General features: G+C 44.9%; 1 protein-coding gene across 3 annotated transcripts in view; it reads right to left on the bottom strand.

Annotated features, from left to right (window-relative positions):
- Positions 1 to 8448: 8448 nt before the first annotated feature.
- Positions 8449 to 22554, bottom strand: part of SPOCD1 (SPOC domain containing 1) — a 48054-nt gene continuing 33948 nt past the window's right edge. For all 3 annotated transcript variants that reach the window (XM_087876717.1, XM_087876718.1, XM_034413337.3), the window contains 3 exons: positions 20582 to 20671; positions 18905 to 19091; positions 8449 to 10087 (listed from right to left, as the gene is read on the bottom strand). In XM_087876717.1, the coding sequence (XP_087732843.1) occupies positions 9162 to 10087; positions 18905 to 19091; positions 20582 to 20671 (1203 nt within the window). In that variant the 3' untranslated portion in view covers positions 8449 to 9161. The remainder of the gene's footprint in view (positions 10088 to 18904; positions 19092 to 20581; positions 20672 to 22554) is intronic.

A 22554-nucleotide genomic window follows, 5' to 3' on the forward strand; every position in this document is an offset into this window, starting at 1 on the left:
ATGGGTGGACAGTGCTGGCTGGGGGATTCTGGGAGTTGAAGTCCATCCATCTTCAAGCTTCTAAGGTTGAGAAACACTGTCCTAGATCTTTGCACCAGGTCCTGTGCCAAAAATCTTCACTCCAATTGCACCCATGACTGTTTTCAAACAGTGAACATTGTGAGAGTCCTGCCATTAGCTATTCAGAAAAATTCCATCTCTTGAGACAAAATGCCTTGCAGATACTTAGGAATCCTATTTAACTGCAGCCTATGAGCTTCCAGCTCTGGATGGGTAACAGTAGGCACTGCATGGGAGAATGCCACAATAGGCAAGCACCGTGTCAAGAATACCATATAAGGTCAGGTCAGCCAAGAATAAGGAATTTATTTATTTATTTATTTATTTATTTATTTATTTATTTATTTATTTATTTATTTATTTTTAGTTCAATTTATATATGCCACCCTTCTCCAGAGACTCAGGGCGGCTTACAATGCGTTAAGCAATAGCCTTCATACTTTTGCATATACCTGCTTAGTAGGGCTTCCGCCCCCCCCCCCCAAGCGGTGTTCTATTTTATACAAAGTCAGCTTATTGCCCCCACAAACCGGGTCCTCATTTTACCTACCTTGGAAGGATGGAAGGCTGAGTCAACCTTGAGCCTGGTGAGATTTGAACTTGCAGTAATTGCAGGCAGCTGGTGTTACTTAACAGTGCTTTAGTCTGTTGCGCCACCAAGCATCAAGGACTTGAGAGCTCTGGACTCTCTGACAGGAATTCTTCAGATGAAGAAGATGGTCAACCAATCTCTTGTGAACCAGAGGTATCTGGCCCTGGTCTAAGACTTGGACCAGAACCATTGCTTGCTAATGTACGATCCTTTGCTCATGATTTAGGTCCAGTCTCATCAGTAGAGCCATTGGATCAAATACAGGTAGTCCTCCACTTACGATGGGTCACTTACCAACCATTTGAAGTTACGACAGACTCTGCAAAAGGTACTTGCAATCTGATTTCAAAGTTAAGACCACTGCAAGGCCCCTGCCCATTATTGTCTGCAGGGATGCTACACACACACACACACGCGCGCGCACACACACAAACACACACACAATCTCCCCCCCGCATCCCACCAGGTCCCCTCAGGCCTCAGCCTGCTCACAATCATCCAGACAAGGGAATTGAAACTCAGTCAGCAGAAGTTACCAGCACACGGAGGACAGTTATGGCTTGAAGGTACTTCCCATTCAACCACCCAAGGGACTTGTAGAACTCAGAAAGTCTTCTCGAGATAGGGAAATCCTTTAACTACATAAAACCACTCCCCATCCCAGAACACTCACCCCAAATTGCAAGACCTCAAGCACACAAAAGATTAAGAGTTAAACACGCCTCGAAAGTAAGACATCCGCTGATAATAAGCCCAATCAGGCTTTTGAGCGTATGTGCTAAAATAAGCCTCCCCCAAAAAATAAGCCCTCCCCCAAAAAATAAGCCCTCCCCAAAAATATTTAAATGCAGAGCTGAAAATCAGGTAAGATGGCAAGAGGAGCCGCATCTTGCTCCACGCGCCCCAAAATAATAAGACCTCCCCAAAAATAAGACCAAGCGCTTATTTCAGGTTTCAAAAAAATATAAGACAAGGTCTTATTTTTGGGGAAACAGGTAGAAAGTATAAAGAGTCATAATGGCTAGAGCCTCGGTGGTGCAGCGGACTAAAGTGCTGTTAAAGTGCTAGCACTTAGCTGGCAGCTGCCTGCAATTAGTGCAAGTTCGACTCTCACCAGGCTCAAGGTTGACTCAGCTTTCCATCCTTTCGAGGTAGGTAAATTGAGGACCCGGATTGTGGGGGCAATAAGCCAATTTTGTATAGAACAACACCACTTAGGGAGGGCCAAAAGCCCTAATAAGCAGGTATATACAAAAAAGTATATACAGGCTATTGCTATAATGCATTGTAAGCCGCCCTGAGTCTATGGAGAAGGACTGCATATAAATTGGACAGACAAACAAACAAACAAACAAACAAATAAATAAATAAATAAATAAATAAACTGGACACTGTTTTCCAAGTGAGATCTCACCAAGGCAGTATCTCTATCTCTAATATCTTATCAAAAATGTTTTGTTCAAAGTTTGTTGAAAGAGTTTGAGGCCAAAACACATTTTGTTGGTGTGTTTCCAAATTTGGCCTTGAAATCCAGAAGGCAGCAAGGAGTTTTCTGTACCTCAGTGCTATCCTCTAATAGTAATCCTGGTCTCTGCAGTTTGATCTGGCAAACCTACTTCTGGTGTATCTGTTGGTACATTAATCTTACATTCCTTCTACAGTGTCAGATTCTAGAATGGAGGTACAATACATTTTTTCAGGAGGATGGCCTTTGAGTGGAGCACCTGAAGGCAGTTCTCCAAAACATATAGGATGTCAGGAGGGGAAAAAAAACACCTGAATTCAAAATCATGTTACCGTATTTTTCAGAGTATAAGACTCACTGGAGTATAAGACGCACCTACCTTTTTTGGTGAGAGAAAAGAAGAAAGAGAAATCTCCCCCTGCCTCTGCCTCTGAACAATTTTGCCTCGTTGCAGCAAACAGCAAACAGCCTGCTTTACTTTCATTTTCGTTTTCAGCATAGCTTGATTAGCACAAGGGGAAAAAAAATCTGCCCCAGCAATTTATCTCTTTGCAGCAAGCAGAAGAGCCCTGCTGCAAAACAGCTGAGAGCAAATCAGATGAGAGTCGGGAGGCCGATCCAATCAACTTGTGCTAATTAGACTGTGCTGAAGCTGAAAGGAGCTGTTTTTTCTTGCTGTTTGCTTGCAAAGAGGTAAACTGCTGCGAGGCAGAGGCCAAAGGGTGGGGGCCAGTGGGTGGACGGGGCTACATCTGGTGTATAAGACGCACCTAGATTTTCACTTCCTTTTAGGGGGGGGAAAGGTCCATCTTATACTCCGAAAAATACAGTATTCACATTTGAAATAATTCAGTGGTGTCAATAGAGGTAGTCCTTGACCCAAAGGATCAGGGGTGGGTTCTAAATTTTTTTACTACCAGTTCTGTGGGCGTGGCTTATTTTGTGGGCGTGGCTTGATGGTCATATGACAATTATTTAGGATTTAGCAGAGGTACTGGTCTACCAGGCTTTTAACTGCTTGCAGAGCTGTACCGATCTACCCATTTATTTTTTGCAGGCACTGGTCTACCACCACACTGCCTTTTAACACTGATCAGCTGTAAGGCCTTTGAAGCCCCTAGGCAAGAGTTTATAAAGTTTTTTTCCTTCTAGCCAATCAGCTGGGACTCAGGAGGGAGCAATAGATTGGGGATGGGGCCAAATAAAAGGTAAGAGTAACGCGGGGGGGCGGGGAGGGGGGGCAGAACCGGTTCGGTGATGTCATATCGTCACCGCTACTGGCTCAGCGGAACCGGGAGGAACCCACCACTGCAAAGGTGCTTTTGCAGGAGGGAACTGAACTTTCTTCTTGTTGTAGGTAAGTCTGTAGGATGAACACCCTTTGAGTGGTGAGGGAGTAGGAATGGATTTCCAGAGAAAAAATTGCAGATTACAGGAACCAGGAGCATTACTCAGGTGACCCTGAGGACACAGATCAACCTCCAAGTGCTTCAACAACCCTCTAAAACAGTGTTTCTCAACCTTGAAAGCTTGAAGATGGGTGGACTTCAACTCCCAGAATCCCCCAGCCAGCGCTTCTGGCTGGGGGATTCTGGGAATTGAAGTCCACCCATCTTCAAGCTTCCAAGGTTGAGAAACACTGCTCTAAAAGGATGCAAATGATCAGCTGTCTGCAAGGAGTTGGAGCTGTTAGAGCTGAAGGAGCTTCTTGGATGAGAAGTGAAACGTCTTCAAAGAAAACCAAAACAAGAAAGTACAGCTGCCTCCTGAAAAAAAAGCACCTTTGGGACAAATATGACCTGAATGACTGAGAATCTCTACAGGCAGGTAAATCCTCGACTTGCGACAATTGAGCCCAAAACATATGTTGCTAAGTGAAACGCTTGTTGTGAGTTTTGACCCATTTTACGACTTTTCTTGCTGTTATTGTTAAGGGAATCACTGTTAAGTTAGTAACACGGTTGTTAAGTGACTCTGGCTTCCGCATTGACTCTCCTGGTCAGAAGGGGACCGTGTGACCCTGGGGCAATTGTGACCATCGTAAATATGAACCGGTTTGCCAAATGTCTGAATATTGATCATGAGACCCTGGGGAGGCTGCAACGGTTGTAAGTGTGAAAAAACGGTCGCAAGTCACCTTTTTTTTCAGGGCCGTTGTAACTTTGGATGGTCACTAAATGAATTGTTGTAAGTCGAGGACTTTATTATTATTTATTATTACTCCACCAGCCTGGAAATAAATTGATCCTCAAAGAATTCTTGAGACTTCTGGCTTGGAAAAACAGGCCTGGAGCATTTTCTCAAGGAGGAGGAGATGCCAAGATGGCCCAGGACAGTGTCCGCTGAAAGAAAGAGTGTCATTTTCTATTAAATTGCACCATCTGGTGGTCAGAGTAAGAGGTTGCTGCCTCAGCAATGGCCAAAAAGTGCGCCTGAAAACAACTGGAGAGATTTTCTAGAGCAGGGCTGTCAAAACTCCCAGCCCATGGACCGGATGCATCACACGGTGGTTACGCCCACACAGGGGTGAAATGCTCCTGGTTCGGACCGGATCACCTGATCCGGTAGCGATGGAGGCGGGTGGTTCGGAGAACCAGTAGCAAAAATCCCTGCCCCCCCCCCATGCCCAGCTGAGCCGCACAATCATCAGAGGCTTTTTTTTTTTTACTTTTAAAAGCATTTTTTCTACCACCTCTTCGGACAAAAAAATGCTTTTAAAAGTTAAAAAAAAAGCCTCTGATGATCCCAGCTGAGTTGCCTGATCGGCAGAGGCTTTTTTTTCTTTTAAAAGCCTCTGACGATCCCAGCTGAGTTGCCTGATCAGCAGAGGCTTTTTTAAAAAGCCTCTGACGATCAGGCAACTCAGCTGGGATGGTCAGAGCCTTTTGAAAGCATTTTTTGACAACCTCTTCGCCAAAGAGGTTGTAGAAAAAATGCTTTTAAAAGTGAAAAAAAAATTGGCCACACCCACCCACATTACCCCCCACCAAGCCACGCCCACAGAACCAGTAGTAACAAATTTTAGATTTCACCACTGCGCCTGGTTTAGCGAAGGGGGGGGTGGAAATCCCGATACGTCACGTGATGCCGCCGTGACGACGTGAGTTTGACACCCCTGTTCTAGAGACTCTTTCCCTTTACCATCACTCACAGCTTCCATTTCTCTTGGTGGGGGGCACCAGCCAGTGGTTGGCATGAATTTCTTTTGCTGGTAGAATCTCACAGCAGCAGCAGCAGATGCTCAAAAACCCTCCCTGGTCGAGTCCCCCAAAGTTTCCCCGCATTACAGGCAGTCCTCGACTTACAACAGTCTGTTTACGGACTGTTTGAAGTGACGTAGGAGCATTTTCCACTCACAGTCAAGTGCTGCAGCATCCAGGTAGTCACATGATCAAAATTCAGATGCTTCACAATTTGTTCACATTTATGATGGTCGCAGTATCCGGGGGTCGTATGATCCCGCATAACAACTGTGGCAAGAAAGGTCATAAAACAGGGCCAAAGCTCAGCTAACAAATGTCTTGCTTAGAAACAGAAATGTGGGGCTCAATTGTGGTCGTAAATTGAGGACTACCTGTAGTAGACTTTTGTTGCCCATACATGAAAGAATTATGGCGGGGGGGGGACAGATTTGTTTTGCAGAAAGAGAAAAGAGCTAGAAGAAAGGCAATGAGAAAAGGGGGGAGGGAAGCCTGCAGAAGCTACTTATCAGATGATATACTTCAGTGATGGCTAACCTTTTTGCCATCACGTGCCAGGAGCTGGGGAGGGGGGGGTGTTCGTGCACATGCATGCCCACACCCATAATTCTATGTGTCCTGCCCCCGCGCATGCACGCACGACACCCCCCCCCCCACGTTCCCCATGCTCTTGGCACGCGATGGCATAGTAGGCCCATTTTTTGTTCTCCCCAGCCTCAAAGAGCTTTTCTAGGAGTCTGAGGAGAGTGAAAATGGCCTGTTTGCCAACTTCCAGTGGGACCGAAAGGCCCATTTTTTGCTCTCCAGAGCCTTTCTAGGAGTCTGGGGAGGGCGAAAACGGCCTTCTCCCCCCCCTCCCGGAGGCCCTCCAGAGGCCAAAAACAGCCCATTTGCCAACTTCCGGTCCCACTGGAAGGGCCTCCAGGGGGCTGGGGAAGGCCATTTTCACCCTCCCCAGACTCCTAGAAAGGCTCTGGAGGCTGGGGAGAGAGAAAAACAGGCCTTCCCCCCCACCCTCCGGAGGCAGGAAACAGCCTGTTTCCCTACTTCTGGTGGGCCCAGAAGGCCCAAAAATCAGCTGTCCAGTGCACGCATGCGCGCCAGAGCTGAGCTCACATGCCCACTGATATGGCTATGCGTGCCACCTGTGGCACGTGTGCCATAGGTTCGCCATCACGGATATAGTTGGTCCTGAGTGAAAAGGAAGGAAGCAACGGGTGACTTGTATGACTGCCGCATATTTTCAGCACCAGAAAGTCGAATTACTTTCAGAAACCTACCTTCCTGCCTTCCTGCCCTTGGGCAACATTAGTTGCTGAAGGCCACAATGCGCTCCATCAGCAGACCTGCTTTCTACTTCCAGCTTGTCGTTCACAGGACTCTATACAGTCTTTGATATACGACCACAATTGAGCCCAACATTTCTCTTGCTTAGCAAGATGGTTGTTAAGTGAGTTTTCCCCATTTTATGACCCTTCTTGCCATAGCTGTGAAATGAATTACTGCAGTTGTTAAGTTATTAACACGGTTGTTAAAGTGACTCTAGCTTCTCCATTGACTGTTTGTCGGAAAGTCACAAGGTGATGACATAACCCCGGGACATTGCAACTGTCATAAATATGAGTTAGTTGCCTAATTTTTGAAGTTTGATCGTGTGGGGCTGCTGCAATGGTTGTGTGAAAAATGGTCATAAGTTCCTTTTTTCACTGCTAGTGTAACAATAATCACTAAACGAACTGTTGTGAGTCAAGGGCTACCTGTACCTACAGACGAGAGAGGGGGAGCAAAAGGTAAGGAAGATAGAGTGCTTCAAAACAGGAGACTGAATGTGAGAATTTTTTCCTGGTGCAATTATTTACCATTTCCTTAACAATAGTAGTAGCACCCAACTAGAAGTCTTCAAACAGAGACTAAATAGGCCTCTGTTTCAGAGATGGTCTGTTGCACATGTTGGATGCTTATCCTACAGTTGGGTAGGTAATATATAGAAAACTATGTTCTGTAACTTTAACTGCTACAAGATGACTAATTGGCTGTGCTAAGCAGACATAAAAGAAGCAGGAAGTTCATTCACTTCTGCTCCTGCTATTAGAAGGTTGAACTGCTGGAAGGAACTGTGTCTGTGTTACTGAAGAGAACTGGAATTGTAAGCAGACTATGTTTTTGTGTTGAACCGTGATTATTTGAAGAAGTGTTATCTTTGTTTTGAGAAGCCAAGTTTGTTTTTTTACTACAAGTAAAGACTGTTTATTTTTCTTTAAACGTTCAGAGTCTGTGAGTATCTGTGTGTTTTGCTAAGCAACGTATCTATTCGCTGTCTGGTCCGTTGCACCACTTTGCAGAGGGCAGTTTTACCCTCAACAGCACAGAGGTGGGTTTCAGCAGGTTCTGACCAGTTCTAGAGAACCGGTAGCCGAAATTTTGAGTAGTTTGGAGAACTGGTAGTAAAAATTCTGACTGGCCCCGCCCCCATCTATTCTCTGCCTCCTGAGTACCAGCTGATTGGGAAAAAATGGGGATTTTGCAGTAACCTTCCCCTGCCATGCCCACCAAGTAATGCCCACCAAGCCATGCCCACAGAACCGGTAGTAAAATATTTTGAAACTTGCCACTAAATTGCACTCTTAGCAACTTTAAGATGTGTGGACTTCAATTCCTCAGCCAGCATATTTGGAGTTGCAGTCCAGCCATCTTAAAGTTGCCCCAATTAAGAAACATTGTTCTAATGCAGGGGTCCCCAAACAATGGTACCATTGGGACCAGCATCGGGCCATGGCATGCCAGAAACCGGGCCACGCAAACAAGCGAAGCCCCATGCAGGCAGCATGTGAAACCAGGCGTCCCTGGTACCCAAAAGGTTGGGGGCCACTGTTCTAATGCATCCTACCATGAGAAGGGAGTTGGACTAGACCAGAGTTTCTCAGTCTTGGCAGATGTGGATTGCAACTCCCAGCATGCTGTCTGGGGAATTCTGGGAACTGAAATCCACATATCCTAAAGTAAGATTAAATTGCTCAAAACCCTCTTGCAACTCTGGGATTCTATTCAGAAAACAACTATTCCAACTTTTTCCTTACCTCAGCACAGGTTAAAAAAAAGATTTTTTTTAAAAACCTCAAAACCCCAGAATCTTACAAAAGTAATAAAACCTTTATTTTTTTAAAAAAAAAAAACACTTTTGAATGGTTTTTTAAACATGGAAAATAAACTTTAGGAACAGTTGTCTTCTACTCAGACAATAACTTCAACCACCAATACAATTCTCATTTTCCTCATGGAATCTGCCTCTTGCCCAACATACATATTCAAAATCATCAGCATATAACATAAAACCATAAAACTATCCATCTCTTTTTTGCCTTGGAAATTACCAAATGCCCAATTTCCATTAACTTCATGGAAAACGCTCATTTTAAGTCTTGAGTTTGCAATGGTTTCTGGTGAGCCAATTAGCTACCTGTTTGTCACAATCATGGTATGTGATGGACATACTAGGATTTGCGTAATTTACAGTATCCAACTCAGTGTTTTTCAATCTTGGTAACTTTAAGGTGTGTGGAACTTTAACTCCCAGAATTCCCTACTGGCTGGGGAAGTTGCCAAGACTGAGAAACACTAAATAAACTTTTAAACCCCAATCAATGCACAATTGAAACCTAAATGTACCCCAGGCTCTTAGAATGATAAGGACTAAATATGCAAGCAGGTTAAGAAAGTAATGAAGCTTCCTGCACCTGCAGCTTATTCTACCCCTATTTCTACCCTGTTTACTCTCAAAGAGGAGTTGTCCTCTATTTTGTAGCTTTAAACTGCCATCATCACATCTGTCACCCTCCCAAGCATCTCAAGTTGGTCCTATGTAGTATCCACCATCTTGCTGGACTGGAAATGACTCTATTCCTGTTGGAATCTGAGACAAGGCAGGGATCATTTCCTGTGTAAGGAGACTAAATGGTTGAGCTTCCAGATTTTGAATGCTGGACTGCATCTGTGTCACATATTGGATGAGACATAAAGTTTCCTGCACAGATGGGCTATGCTCTCCAATCGTGTTGCTATAAGGAATCTGGGGTGAAAGTTGAGCCTGACATTCTTCAACAGGTGTCACAGCTTCAGCACAAAGGACAGTAGGTGAAAGTGGATTTTCAAAGGTGTTTATCCCTTGGGCTCCATATGGTAATGCCATATGAGTTCCATGTTGATCTGGATGTAAAACCCCAGAAGGTAAAAGAGGCTCAAGCATGCTACAGAAATTGGATGGATGAGGATCAATGCAAAACTGTATCTCTTCCCCACTCTGATATGGCTGTGCTCCCAAAATTTCCAGGGTTGAATTGCCCAATTGTTCTCCAGTTGAAGCAGAATCTGCTGTTGAATGGAAAGTATCGCCCAAAGAAGTTTGATTGACTTCATCTCTTGCATCTTGGTGGCAAGAAGAGGAAGGCGCTCTACACAGTATGTCTCTTTTGAGCTGTTCTATGAGACCGAGAAGACTATCAACTGTCAGCTCCTCTTGCTTTGGAAGGCTTGACAGACCTTCCCCAGAGGAAAGGCCCTCTGTGCACAGAGGCTGCGGGGTCTGTTCCTGACCAACAGCTACCTGTAAATGTGATGGGACAGTGAAGCAGCTGTTTTCCGGGCTGACCTTAGAAGTGACTCTCTTTCTCTTGGCTTTAGGTGGAAGATCATGACTTGTCTTCAGGATGTCCAGACGAGTTCTTTTGGGCAAAATCAGCCCTAACAGCAAAGCTGGATGGCATTGATCAAGCCCTGTTGAAAGAAACAAAGCCACAAAATTAAAAGGACGTACCCAGGGACAACTTCACAAGAGTCTCAGCCATTTTTAAAAGAAGCACTTTCTTTTCACCGGTTGCCAATACTGAAAAGAACGAAGTTCGTGAGGCACGAACTTGTGGTTCTCAAGTTCCAGACAGAAACATAATGTCAACCTTAAGCATACCCTTCCCAATCTCAAGGCTGTGAAGAGAACAGCCAATTTTCTACTGTCTTTTCTGCAGGAAGTAAAAGCCTACCATTTAAATCATGCAAATACTGTATATGGCAATATGATGGTGAATCTTTTGGGCTTGGCATGTCAAAAATTTGGAAATGCCTAACCTGACTCCACAGGCATGTCAGTCTCTCTTACATACACACATACATCCTGAACAAAAGAGAAGCAACTCTTTACGTATTCATTCATAATCCAACGCACTTCTGGTTCACACGAAGTTGATTGCACACCATTGCTGATAGCATGCTCATTTTGCAGACTGTAGTTGCAAAATATTTGCAAAAATATTCTCTACGCTTGCTCCTTGAAAATGATCTTTGTGTGCCACCCCGTGTTCCCATTGCATTTTGCAAGTTGCACTCTCTTTTGTGTCATTATCAATCACACCTTTGAAGATGACAAACTATATGCTGATATGGATGGGGAGAATCCATTTTAAGCTTTGGGTGGTGCAGGGTCACACGTATCTCTTGTGTTTGTATTCATTCAGTTTCTTTGGTAATTCAAACGGAGTTGTTGTCGGATGTTGGTGAACACGGGCATGTCACGCAAAATGTCATGGTGCATCACTTTGGACATACATGTCATAGGTTCACCATCACTGATATAGATATATAGACACAGATTATAGAGATGAGATATAGAGATGGAGATATTTATTTATTTAGTGTATAGCAGTTAAAGGTATTAATTTTGGTGGACTGCCATAAGCAAAACTATACGTATATGGTTTTCTTCCTGTCTCCACTTAAGCAATTAATCTAGGGATGTTGTGTCCCCAAGCTCTTGCTGTAAGCAGTTTCCTGAATACGGACATTCTGTAAGAGTCTGAAGAGTTGGGATCTGCTGCTCTATGTATGAGAAGCCTGTCAGATATAATAAATACACCCTACCATTTTGGAAGTCAAATTGTAGGGTCAGGTAGGGTGGGGTGGAAGGAGGAAGGAAGGACAAGCAAACTTTTTGGTAATTGTGGGATTTTAAAACAAGTCTTTAAACTTGTTGGCCCTTATTTATCCAAAAGATTTAACTAACATTATATAGGTGCTGTACAATGCTTTACCTTAGTGCCCTAGAGATGTTCTGAAGTACAACTCTCAGAATCTTTTGCTTAGACCGAAACAAAACAATGCAGTGAAGGAGACTAATCTGCTTTCTTTAGAAAATGACAGGGTGAAAGGCTTTGACCAACTGGTATGCGCTCCCCTGCCTGTTTCTCTTCATCCCTCACTCTGGATCTAAGTAAATAGCACACTTGGTAGCTGTGCATATGATTCTCTGGCATTTTGCAATGCGAAACGAAAGGACGAGGCCAATTCCAAATGTCGATGGAAAATTTTTAATATCCTGTTCCAGTTGCCGCAGGACAATCAAATACCATGTTGTCTCAAAACAGGCATGCAAAGGTCATCATAACAAAGCCAGTGAAAATGACAGCATTAGGCGGGGTGGGTGGGGGGTGGGAGATGACAGCTGAGGAAAGCAGACTTCCCGAAAGGTCCAATCATTAAAGATTCTGCAACAGTGCAGAATAGTTTCGGCTCATGTGGAGGTTGATTGTAATCCGTCCCACGCATTGGAGATTCAATGAAGTTCAATAAAAGTTCAAGCATCCCCATATTTGCCCCTGGAGCATACAAAAGTATAGGACACTGAATCATCCAAGGGGCCTGATATCCATCACACCCAGCAAAATCAAAATTGAACCCATCAATATAACACAAAGTTGCATCCCCTTTTTGGGCTAAGCCCATCTTTGCCTTTAGAACTTCATACAAACAAATACTATGTTTCAATTTCCAAACAGTCCCCATTGGCTGACCTATTGCCATGTCTATTCCAGCTCATAATTACTTATATTGATACTCCTCCCTTTATGACTGGAATATACAGAAAACTGAATAATGTAATATTCTTCCCAGACCTGTATTTGAAGACCCAATTTCACAGTTCCCTTCAAATACCTAAGAATTCCTTTTTATATCCATCCAAAGCAATTGAGTTGGTGCAGCAGTAAAGTGACTTAGACTGCTTACTGCACAAGCTATGTCTGGTCTGGACCTCATTGTTGGGTAGTATCTTCCTTTTGTACACCCATTTGCATCCTATGGCTTTGCAACCCTGTGGCAAAGTCATAGATGTGAACACTCTATGTTCACCAATGGATTTCTTTTCCTTGTCCATGGCTTCTTTCCACTTTACTTGTTCAATTATAGGCAATGCCAATATTTCCTTGTTGTCTTGTTGTCTGCTACTTTTGCGCACTGGGAATGCCTTAAGACTTTGATTATTTACATACTGCACAGTCCAAAGATGTCTTACACCCCTTTAAGTTTATACCTTCTGCAAACTGTTGCATCTTTTATAAAACTCTGAAGCTGGCATGGCCAAGCTTTCTATGCAAGAGATGAACACATGAATCATGTTGTGCCACATTCCCAAATGTTTGTGTACATTTAACCTTTTGTCCCTGTAACACATAAAGATTATCCTGCTTTTTGCCCTGTGCACATACACTTACATTTCTCTTTATGAGACACCTCCCATTTACAAATGTGGTCTCAAATCCATGCTTGCCTAAGCTAGAGACACTCAGTAAATTATGCTCCATTTCAGGCACACATAATATATCATTAAACCTTTGCTTCAAACATGGAACCAGGACACTGCCTTTTCCAATAACTTTAGCCTTCTGGCCATTTGCCAAGGCTACTTCATCTCTTCCAGCCAGATCCATCCTGGAAAACAATTTTGAATTGTTAACAATTGTTTGACTAGCCCCACTGTCTATTAACTATTTGTCCCTACTATTACAATAGCCAACTTTTGCAACAGCAGCCTGTCCATCTGTTGTCCCTTTTCTTTTCAAACAGTCTTTCTTCAAATGAGTCTTATCACCACATATGAAGCACCACCTCTGCTGTTGGGCTGTATTCCAGTCTCTGCAGACATCTTGTCTGTTGCTTTTCTCTCTCTGTTCCTTGGGCCCCCACCTCAGGAATTTCTGCTCGTGGCTTTTTACGCTGTTTACGAGCAATTGCGCACTCCGGTCCCCAATGCGCGTCTCGTGGCCTGGGTTGTGCAGAGTCTCAGGCCCAGGGTCCACGGCTGATGTTATGTAATGCCAGGTCGGTTGTCAATAAAGCCCCCCTCATCTGTGATCTTATATTGGAGGGGGTTGCGGACCTGGCAGGTATTACGGAGACCTGGTTGGGCCAAGAGGGGGGGTCCCCCTCGTTGAAATGTGCCCACCAGGTTTTCGTGCATTTCATCAGCCAAGGGCCCAGGGGAGGGGTGGGGGAGCGGCGGTGATTATTAGGGAGAGTCTTTGTCCGAGGGAGACCACTGTTCCTCAGATAGCCAGATGTGAGTCCCTCTTTGTGAAGTGGGGCCGTGGGGTGCAGATGGGTTTGCTGACTACGTACCTGGCTCCCTGCTACATGGCAGCGACCCTGCCCGAGCTACTCAACGTCATTGCCGGGGTGGCGGTTGATACCCCCAGACTTATTGTCATGGGGGATTTCAACCTTCCATCCGCGGGTGAGACGTCAGAGGTGGCTCGGGAGTTCATGGCTTCCATGACGGCCATGGACCTGACCCAGTTAGTTCAAGGCCCCACTCACATAGGAGGACACACTCTGGACTTGATTTTCATCTCTGGTCAGTGGTTGAATGATCTTGGTAGAGGGGACTTAGACATTAAACCCTTGTCATGGACAGATCATTCGCTCCTTCACTTGGACTTTCCTACCGCTTCCCCCCGCCGCAGGGAGACGGAACCAACTAAATGGTTCCGTCCCAGGCGCCTGATGGATCCAGAAAGGTTCCTGACGGAGCTTGGGCCGTTTCCTGAGACCCTGACACACGACTCGACTGAAGAGCTGGTGGCCGCCTGGGAGAGTGTGGCCGCCGGAGCTTTGGATCGTGTCGTGCCTTTGCGGCCTCTGACCCGCTGCCGATCTCAATTAGCTCCTTGGTTCTCTGAAGAGCTGAGAGAGATGAAGCGTCGGAAAAGACGCCTAGAGAGCATTTGGAGGACTAGTCATTCTGATTCCGACCGGACACAGGTGAGGTCTTATATCAAGACCTACCTAGTGGCGATAAAAGCGGCGAAATCTAACCATTTTTCCGCTCTTATCGCATCTGCAGAGAACCGCCCAGCCGCCCTGCTTAGGGTGACCCACTCCCTTCTTCGGGGGGGAGTGCGGGAGGATCCCTTGCAGGGTTGAGCTGAGGATTTTGTGCAATTCCTGCATGATAAAGTCGTTCGGATTCGGGAAGGCTTGGACTCCGACTGGGCGAGTCCGGGGGAGGAGACGAGGGTAGGTCTTGAGAATATTATCTGGGAGGAGTTTGATCCTGTGGCTCCCGAGAATGTGGACAGGGTTCTGGGTAGGATTAGTGCCGCCACATGTTTATTGGACCAGTGTCCCTCCTGGTTGGTACTGGCCTCCCGGGAGGTTACACGAGGCTGGCTCTAGGGGATTATAACTGCTTCTCTAAGTGAGGGTGCCTTTCCCGCCGCCTTGAAAGAGGCGGTGGTGAGGCCCCTCCTCAAGAAGCCTTCCCTGGACCCGGCTGAATTAGTTAACTACCGTCCGGTCTCCAACCTTCGTTTTGTGGCGAAGGTTGTTGAGAGTGTGGTGGCACGACAACTGCCCAGGCACCTGGATGAAGCTATCTATCTAGACCCGTACCAGTCGGGCTTCAGGCAGGGGCACAGCACAGAAACGGCATTGGTCGCGTTGGTGGATGATCTCTGGAGGGCCCGGGACAGGGGTTGTTCCTCTGTCCTAGTCCTATTAGATCTCTTAGTGGCTTTTGATACTATCGACCATGGTATCATGCTGCAGCGGTTGAGAGGGTTAGGAGTAGGGGGCACCGTTTTGCGGTGGTTCTCTTCCTTCCTCTCCGGCCGCTCGCAGTTCGTGTTGGCAGGGGGGCAGAGGTCGACCTCGAGGCATCTCGCATGGGGAGTGCCACAAGGGTCGGTCCTCTCGCCTCTTCTGTTCAACATTTATGTGAAGCCGCTGGGTGAGATCATCCGTGGTTTTGGGGTGAAGTGTCACCTGTACGCTGATGATACTCAGCTGTACATCTCCACCCCAGACCACCCCAACGATGCCCTTGATGTGATGTCTCGCTGCCTGGAGGCCGTACGGGCCTGGATGGGGAGGAACAGGCTCAGACTCAACCCATCCAAGACCGAGTGGCTGTGGTTGCCGGCATCCCGATATAGTCAGCAGGTGCCATCGCTGACTATTGGGGGTGAATCCTTGCCCCCCACAGAGAGGGCTCGCAATCTGGGTGTCCTCCTGGACGCACGGCTGTCTTTAGAAGAGCACATGACAGCCGTGGCCAGGGGGGCCTTTTATCAGGTTTGCCTGATCCTCCAGTTGCAGCCCTTTCTGGACCGGGACGCCTTGTGCACGGTCACTCATGCCCTTGTCACCTCCCGGCTGGACTATTGTAATGCTCTCTACATGGGGCTCCCCTTGAAGAGCACTCGGAGGCTCCAACTGGTCCAGAATGCGGCCGCGCGGGTGGTTATGGGCGCAACTCGCTGCGCCCGCGTGACACCCCTCCTGCGCGAGCTGCACTGGCTCCCAGTGGTCTTCCGGGTGCGATTCAAGGTGTTGGTTACCACCTTTAAAGCGCTCCATGGCATAGGACCCGGGTACCTTCGAGACCGTCTTCTGTAACCAATAGCCTCCCACCGACCAGTTCGTTCCCACAGAGAGGGTCTCCTCAGGGTGCCATCAGCCAAGTTATGTCGGCTGGTGACACCCAGGGGGAGGGCCTTCTCTGTGGGAGCCCCAGCCCTGTGGAATGAACTGCCCCCGGAAATACGCAAGATCTCCGACCTCCGGGTGTTCCGCTGCGCATTGAAGACCTTGTTGTTCCGCCAGGCAGGGCTGTCAATATAATAATTTTAAATTGGGGTATTTTAATTTTTAGAGTTTTAAATCAGCCAAATCTATTTAATTATTTTAATTTTTAATTATTGTTGTGTCTTGTGTTTTTAAACTGGCTGAGTCCTTCGGGAGAAGGGCGGTATAGAAATAAAATTATTATTATTATTATTATTATTATTATTATTATTATTATTATTATTAAAATGGCGTTTATTCTCCTCAGAAATTAAATAGGCTTTAAGGGCCTCCAAACGCAACTCTTGCTCTGGTTTGCATTAAATACTACTGAAACAATGTCCCACGTTTCATCAAGGCTGTTTAACACTGACAGCACCTTTTGAGATTCAGGAATCTGCATCCCATGCTGTTCCAGCTCAATGAATAAAGTCTGCATGTGCAAAAAATGCTGCTCCACTCGCTTGTGGCTGCAGCCTGGCTCTGTACAACTTTCTTGATAATTGCACAATATTGCATGCTGATGCACTCACATGCACACTTCTCAACTTCAGCCAGACCTCCTTTGCAGTCTTTAAATCAGCTACATTCAAGAATTGTTCATCTTCTAAACTTAAGATGATGTAGGTGAGTGCCTTATCATGCTGCCTTTGATCTGCAGATGCTAATTGTGCCAGGGGTAGATTAACAACAATATCCCAAAGCTCCTTAGCCTTCAGGAAACATTCCAATTTTGCAGCCCAAATAATATAATTCTTCTGTCCCAAATGAGGCAGAGAGCTCTCCCTGAATTCAACACCCATCCTGCAATCTTTCTCTGCCTTGTTCTCTTTTACTATAACACAGGCAGTCCTTCAGCTTAATTACAGTTCAGTTTTACTGTGTCTGATGTGCTCTGGGTCCATAAACTGTCAAAGTTTGTTGCAGCATATACACAGACAATTCAGCAGGATTCAAATTATATAAGAAACTTTATGTACAATACCATACAGCAGAATTCAGCATACAGTATCAGGAACACAGAATCAATATTCATAGAAGCAAGTCATTACAGAGTAGAGAGATACAGAGGCTAATATATTGTACAGAGGCCAAACCAACTCTTCTATACAGTTCAGCAAGTCTAAGCCCAGACTCCAAACTGCCTCTTATGGCCCCACACAAACAAATACTATGTTTCAGTTTCCAAACAGTCCCCATTGGTTGACCTGTTACCATGTCTATTCCAGCTCATAATTACTTATATTGACACATGTGAAATATGAATTTTATGTTATTTCTCTGCAAGAATTCTCAGTGGTTTCCCTCTCTGGTCACATTAAACATAACAAATTATTGGCAACTATTAGAGGAATTTCTCAAAGCTTGCAGGTTCGGCATCCTTGACATAGATGATATCCTCCTTGGTGCACATACCAGAGCTAACATTTCTGAGTAGTGTCTCCTTTGCCAACTCTCATTCGCTTAAATGTTATCTTAATCTGGAATTGCTTTAACAGAGTGACATCACATAGACTTCCCTGTCAATCTTGCTAACTGCAAAAGGTCTTGACACCATTTAATGCATCTTCCCACAGAAAACTTCATTTTTATACCTTCCAGTATCTTGTGTTCTCTCAGGCTTTCTCATGTCAGCTTTCCTGAATCCTGTTTCTTTTTCTTTGGGTTGAGTTCGAGCTGCAACACTAGAACTGACATCTACTTTGGCCAGGTTGATTACATTGACTGGGAATCTGAGTTTAATTTTTCTTCCACTTCCACTCTCCACTTGTCTTGTACATTCTCTTGACATGTAATCAGAGAATTCTGTCAACCCTGGACGAAACGACATTTTCTTTCGGTTACTCCTGCTCTTCCAGATACCAATAATCCTTGCAATTATCTGTGTGGTCCTTGATGCTCTCTGAGCTTGGTTGTTTTCTTGTAGGGGTTTCATGACCCAACTAAGTAACATCATCAGTACCAGCAGCCTTCTGCCATTCCCTTTTCTTCTTCTCATCTTTTTTTTTTCACTTCTCTGATTGCACTTGAGCTCTCATACTTCAGCTGCAAAAGTTCATGTGCCACTAGATGGCAGCAAAAAAATACTGTCATCTACTATGTTTCCCCAAAAATAAGACCCGGACTTATATTGGGGGGGGGAGCAAAAGATGCATTAGAACTTATTTTCGGGAAAACATGTACAACGCGGGCAAGCTGAGAGACGGTGGGACAGATTGACACCCAATTTAATGGAGGGAGGCGATTCCAACACACAGCAGCATTGGCAGCAGGCAGAGGTGTGTGTGTGGGGGGGGGAGAGCATCTGATTTCTGCCATTCTCTTTCTTCTTCAGCCTTTTTTTTTTTCATTTCGCTGATTTCACTTGAGTTCTCGTACCTCAGCTGCAAAAGTTCAGTTGCCCCTAGATGGCAGCAAAAAGATGCAGAACGCTCTCTTTCCTGTCATCTAGTGGCCATTCCAAGGTCTGCAGTCCAGAAATGGTAACTCTACAAAAACTGCTGAAACAAAAAGAAGTTTGCTTGAAAGAAAACCCATAACGGAGAGGTTGTATTAAATTATAATAGCCAAAGAAATAAAAACAAAAAACACATCTATTTTCCTTGACAGGAAGCTTATCTTACAAAGAATATTTGTCCTGGTTTTAAGCTGTCCAGCTTCCTAAGAACCAAGAACATAAAAGAGACCTGGTCTGGTTCCTACCTGGTCCACCTATCGGGTGGAATTGGGAAGGCACCAATTGGTAGGCTGGTAACGGCACCAGGAATATCTCCATCTGGCTGCTTTCCACAATGCCGTATCTCTGTCTGTTGTTCAGATAGGTATACAATGTGTGGTAAGAATTGAAATCTCTGGATAAACTGGGGCGGAATCGTATCACCCCCATTTCCTTAATGGAAAGGTAAGAGAAAGGCCATTAGCTGATGGAAAAAAAATTTGCAACATAAACATTTGTCTATATAATTTATGGTTTTTCTTGCAAAAATTAAAGCAGGAGCTGCCTATACGACCAGCACACTACAGGAATAGGCAAACTCTTTGTGGATTGTGTGTGTGTGTCTTTGTGTGTGTGTGTTCAGAGACTTACTGTACTTTATGTTAAGAGTTACACTGGCAAATTAAGCCTAACCCAAGAAATAACTGAAGAAGTGGAAACTGCAAAAACTTTGACCTTGTGAGTGTAGAATTTACACTCAGGGGGTGTTCCAGATTTCAGCTCAGCCAGCTGACTTCATAAGCTAAACAGAGAGGATTTCAAGAATGGAAATCCTGAAGGGAAAAATTCTTCAGGAGGTTTGAGGGAGTCTGAAAAACAACTTAATTAAAGCCCAAACACAAACAGTGCCAGAGAGAAAGAAAAATGAGAGACAGCTGATGAGACCAGCATCGTTTCAAAAGATGCTCTCTTATAAATTCAGAAACACAAAGGATAACTTTTTTTAAAAAATGGAACAAAAGGCTGTATAATGAAACTAGAATACAGCCCAAAGATGGGGTCAGGGAGGCTAAAACTGAGAATGAATTGAGGCTAGTGATGAACACAAAAAAATAAATAAATAAATAACAAAAAGGCTTCTTTGAAGTATGTACCGAACAAAAGTCAAGGCAACAGGGAGTCTGCTGGTTGGAAAAGATGGACAGATAGACTAGGAACAGACCCTGTGAGTACTAGTCTTTCCTTCAGCACGCAAGCTTCCTGGATGACTTTGGGCCAGCCAGACACTTTCAGCCAAATCAGGGGACTCCATTCCAGCTATGGGGAGAAGGTTGGATTAGATGGCCTCCAATGCAGGGATGAAATGCTCCCGGTTCAGACCGGATTGCCTGATCCGTTAGTGATGGCGGTGGATGGTTCGGAGAACCGGTAGCAAAAATCCCTGTGCCCCTCCCCTCTACCATGCCCAGCTGAGCCGCACAATCATCAGAGGCTTTTTTTTTTTTTTACTTTTAAAAGCATTTTTTCTAGAACCTCTTCTGATGAAAAAATGCTTTTAAAAATAATTTTAAAAAGCCTCTGATGATCGCACGGCTCAGCTGGGATCGTCAGAGGCTTTTCAAAGTATTTTTTTTCTGCAACCTCTTGGTCAAAGAGGTGGTAAAAAAATGCTTTAAAAAGCCTCTGACGATCCCAGCTGAGTTGCCTGATCGGCAGAGGCTTTTCAAAGCATTAGAAAAAATGCTTTGAAAAGTTATAAAAAAAAAAAGTTGGCCACGCCTATCCAGTCACATTACACCCCCCCACCAAGCCACGCCCACAGAACCGGTAGTAACAAATTTTACATCTCACCCCTGCTCCAATGTCCCTCACATCCTATATTTGGAAGTGGAAGTGAGTAACCATTCCTAAACAAAGGAAGAATTTGGGAAAAATGAAAATACCTCTCTCTTTGTTGGCCATATGCTGTCTACATAAACCCAGACTTCCTTGGGGAGAATACTTCCCTTTGATTGAAGAACTGTTGGTAAAGCCTACAAGAAAATAAAAGAGGCAAACTTTCAGTGTTGCAAAAAAAGAAAGCTCCATATATAGTAGTAAAGCTAATCCAACGGATGCACTTTTTATCAGCATTCCTTATGGCAAGGTAAAGATAAAGAAGTCCCTGCAGATTTTATTCTTGCCAACCATAGGGGACGGTGCTCATCTCTGTTTCAAGGCCATTGAGCCAGTGCTGTCTGAAGACATTTCTCTGGTCATGTGACCAGCATGAGGTCCCAGACAGCTGCTACCTTCCCACCAAAGTGGTACTTATTTATCTACTCACATTTGCATGCTTTCAAACTGCTTGTTGTGGTCCGCCAGCAGCCTGCGGAGCTGGCAATGGAGTTGGACAGTGAGGAGGCTGGGGAGGAACATGGGCCAGTCCTGGAGTCTGGGGAAGGCTTGGATAAGGGCTCTGCATCGGAGGCAGAAATAGGGCCAGGGCCATCTGGGAGTTATGCATGGACTCCGGAGCCTCCAGAGTTGGACATCAGAGAGGCAGAAGAACAGAGGGAGCCTGTTCCTAGTGCGTGCATGTGCAGAGCTGCCAGAAGGCAAGAACAGTTAAAACAAAAGGGACGATTCAGCAGTAAGGCCTGGAGATGATTGGCCCCTCCCATAAGGCTTAAAAGAGGAGCAAAGGCAAGTGGGCCCTTTGCAGGAAAGCAACGTTGTTGATTCTGTTCCCAGTCAGCATCTCTGTTTGATTCTGGACTCTGTGTGGCTTTGCCAAGTAGGTCTTTGGCAGCATGTCAAGGGAGGTAAAGGTTGGTGATTATCCCGAAGGACTTCTCCCGAAGGACTTTTTGCAATTAATTGGGACTCAGCTGTGAATGAATGTAATTCATAGCTGTTGCAATAAAAGGGGTTTTGGGGACTTCTCATGTGTTTTAATGACTCTGGAAGCCAAGGTCACAACACTGCTTGGTTGGCTGGAGCTGGGGCGAGGATGGAAACTCACATCACATGGCACTCGGGTCTCAAACCTGGGCTGCCGGCTTTCCAACCAAAAAGCCCAGCATCTTAACCATGTGCTGAGCCACACCACGTAATTATGGACTATAAAAAAATAAGAAAACCAACAGGGCCAAAACCCCATAGCAAAACCACACAGATATGTTTGAGGCTCTCTAATAAGCTCCTGATGGAAGCAGAACATTCCTGCCCTATCCATAAGAATCTAAGAATAACTGTGGTCCATTTCTGTAATCATAACTAATCTGATTGCTCTTTCTTTTCTCAGTTCTGCAATATCCCTCCAGGAATTCAGAGACCAAATAGTATACATTATTCTAACCATGGGTACATTAGAGATGTATACAGTGAGTCCTCGGTTAACAACCACAATTGAACCCAGAATTTCTGTCGTAAGTAGTTGCGGTCATTAAGTGGGTCATTATGTGACCTGACTCAATTTTACAACCATTTTTATGATGGTCATAAAGCAAATCCATTCTCCTGAATGGGTGTAATGCTGTATTCCAAATTTCAAATGCCAAAAACCAGCAAAAAGTACTGGAAACTGGCAAAAACTGCAGTCACATGACTGGCTTGCAACCAGTGTCTCTCAGTCTCAGCAATTTTAAACTGTGTGATTTCATCTCCCACAATCCCCCACCCAGCATTCATTAAAAAAAAATAATTCAAACCACTTATTTGAGAAGTGGCGCTATCAAAACTGAATAAATGAATGAATGGATTCATTGCAGTTTGTTTCCTTTTCCAGACACCACTTCTTGCAACTCAGTGCATTGTAATGCATTATGTAGTTATGTATTTAACATTTAGCCATGCTGGGTAATGTTCTAATGACAGAAGTGGAATAATGGAGAAATTGCACAATCCTTCTACGGGGGAACAAGAGCAGCTGTGC

The sequence above is a fragment of the Pantherophis guttatus genome, chromosome 10 (genome assembly GCF_059756535.1).
Source record: "Pantherophis guttatus breed Tessera chromosome 10, ASM5975653v1, whole genome shotgun sequence".
NCBI classification, from domain to species: domain Eukaryota; kingdom Metazoa; phylum Chordata; class Lepidosauria; order Squamata; family Colubridae; genus Pantherophis; species Pantherophis guttatus.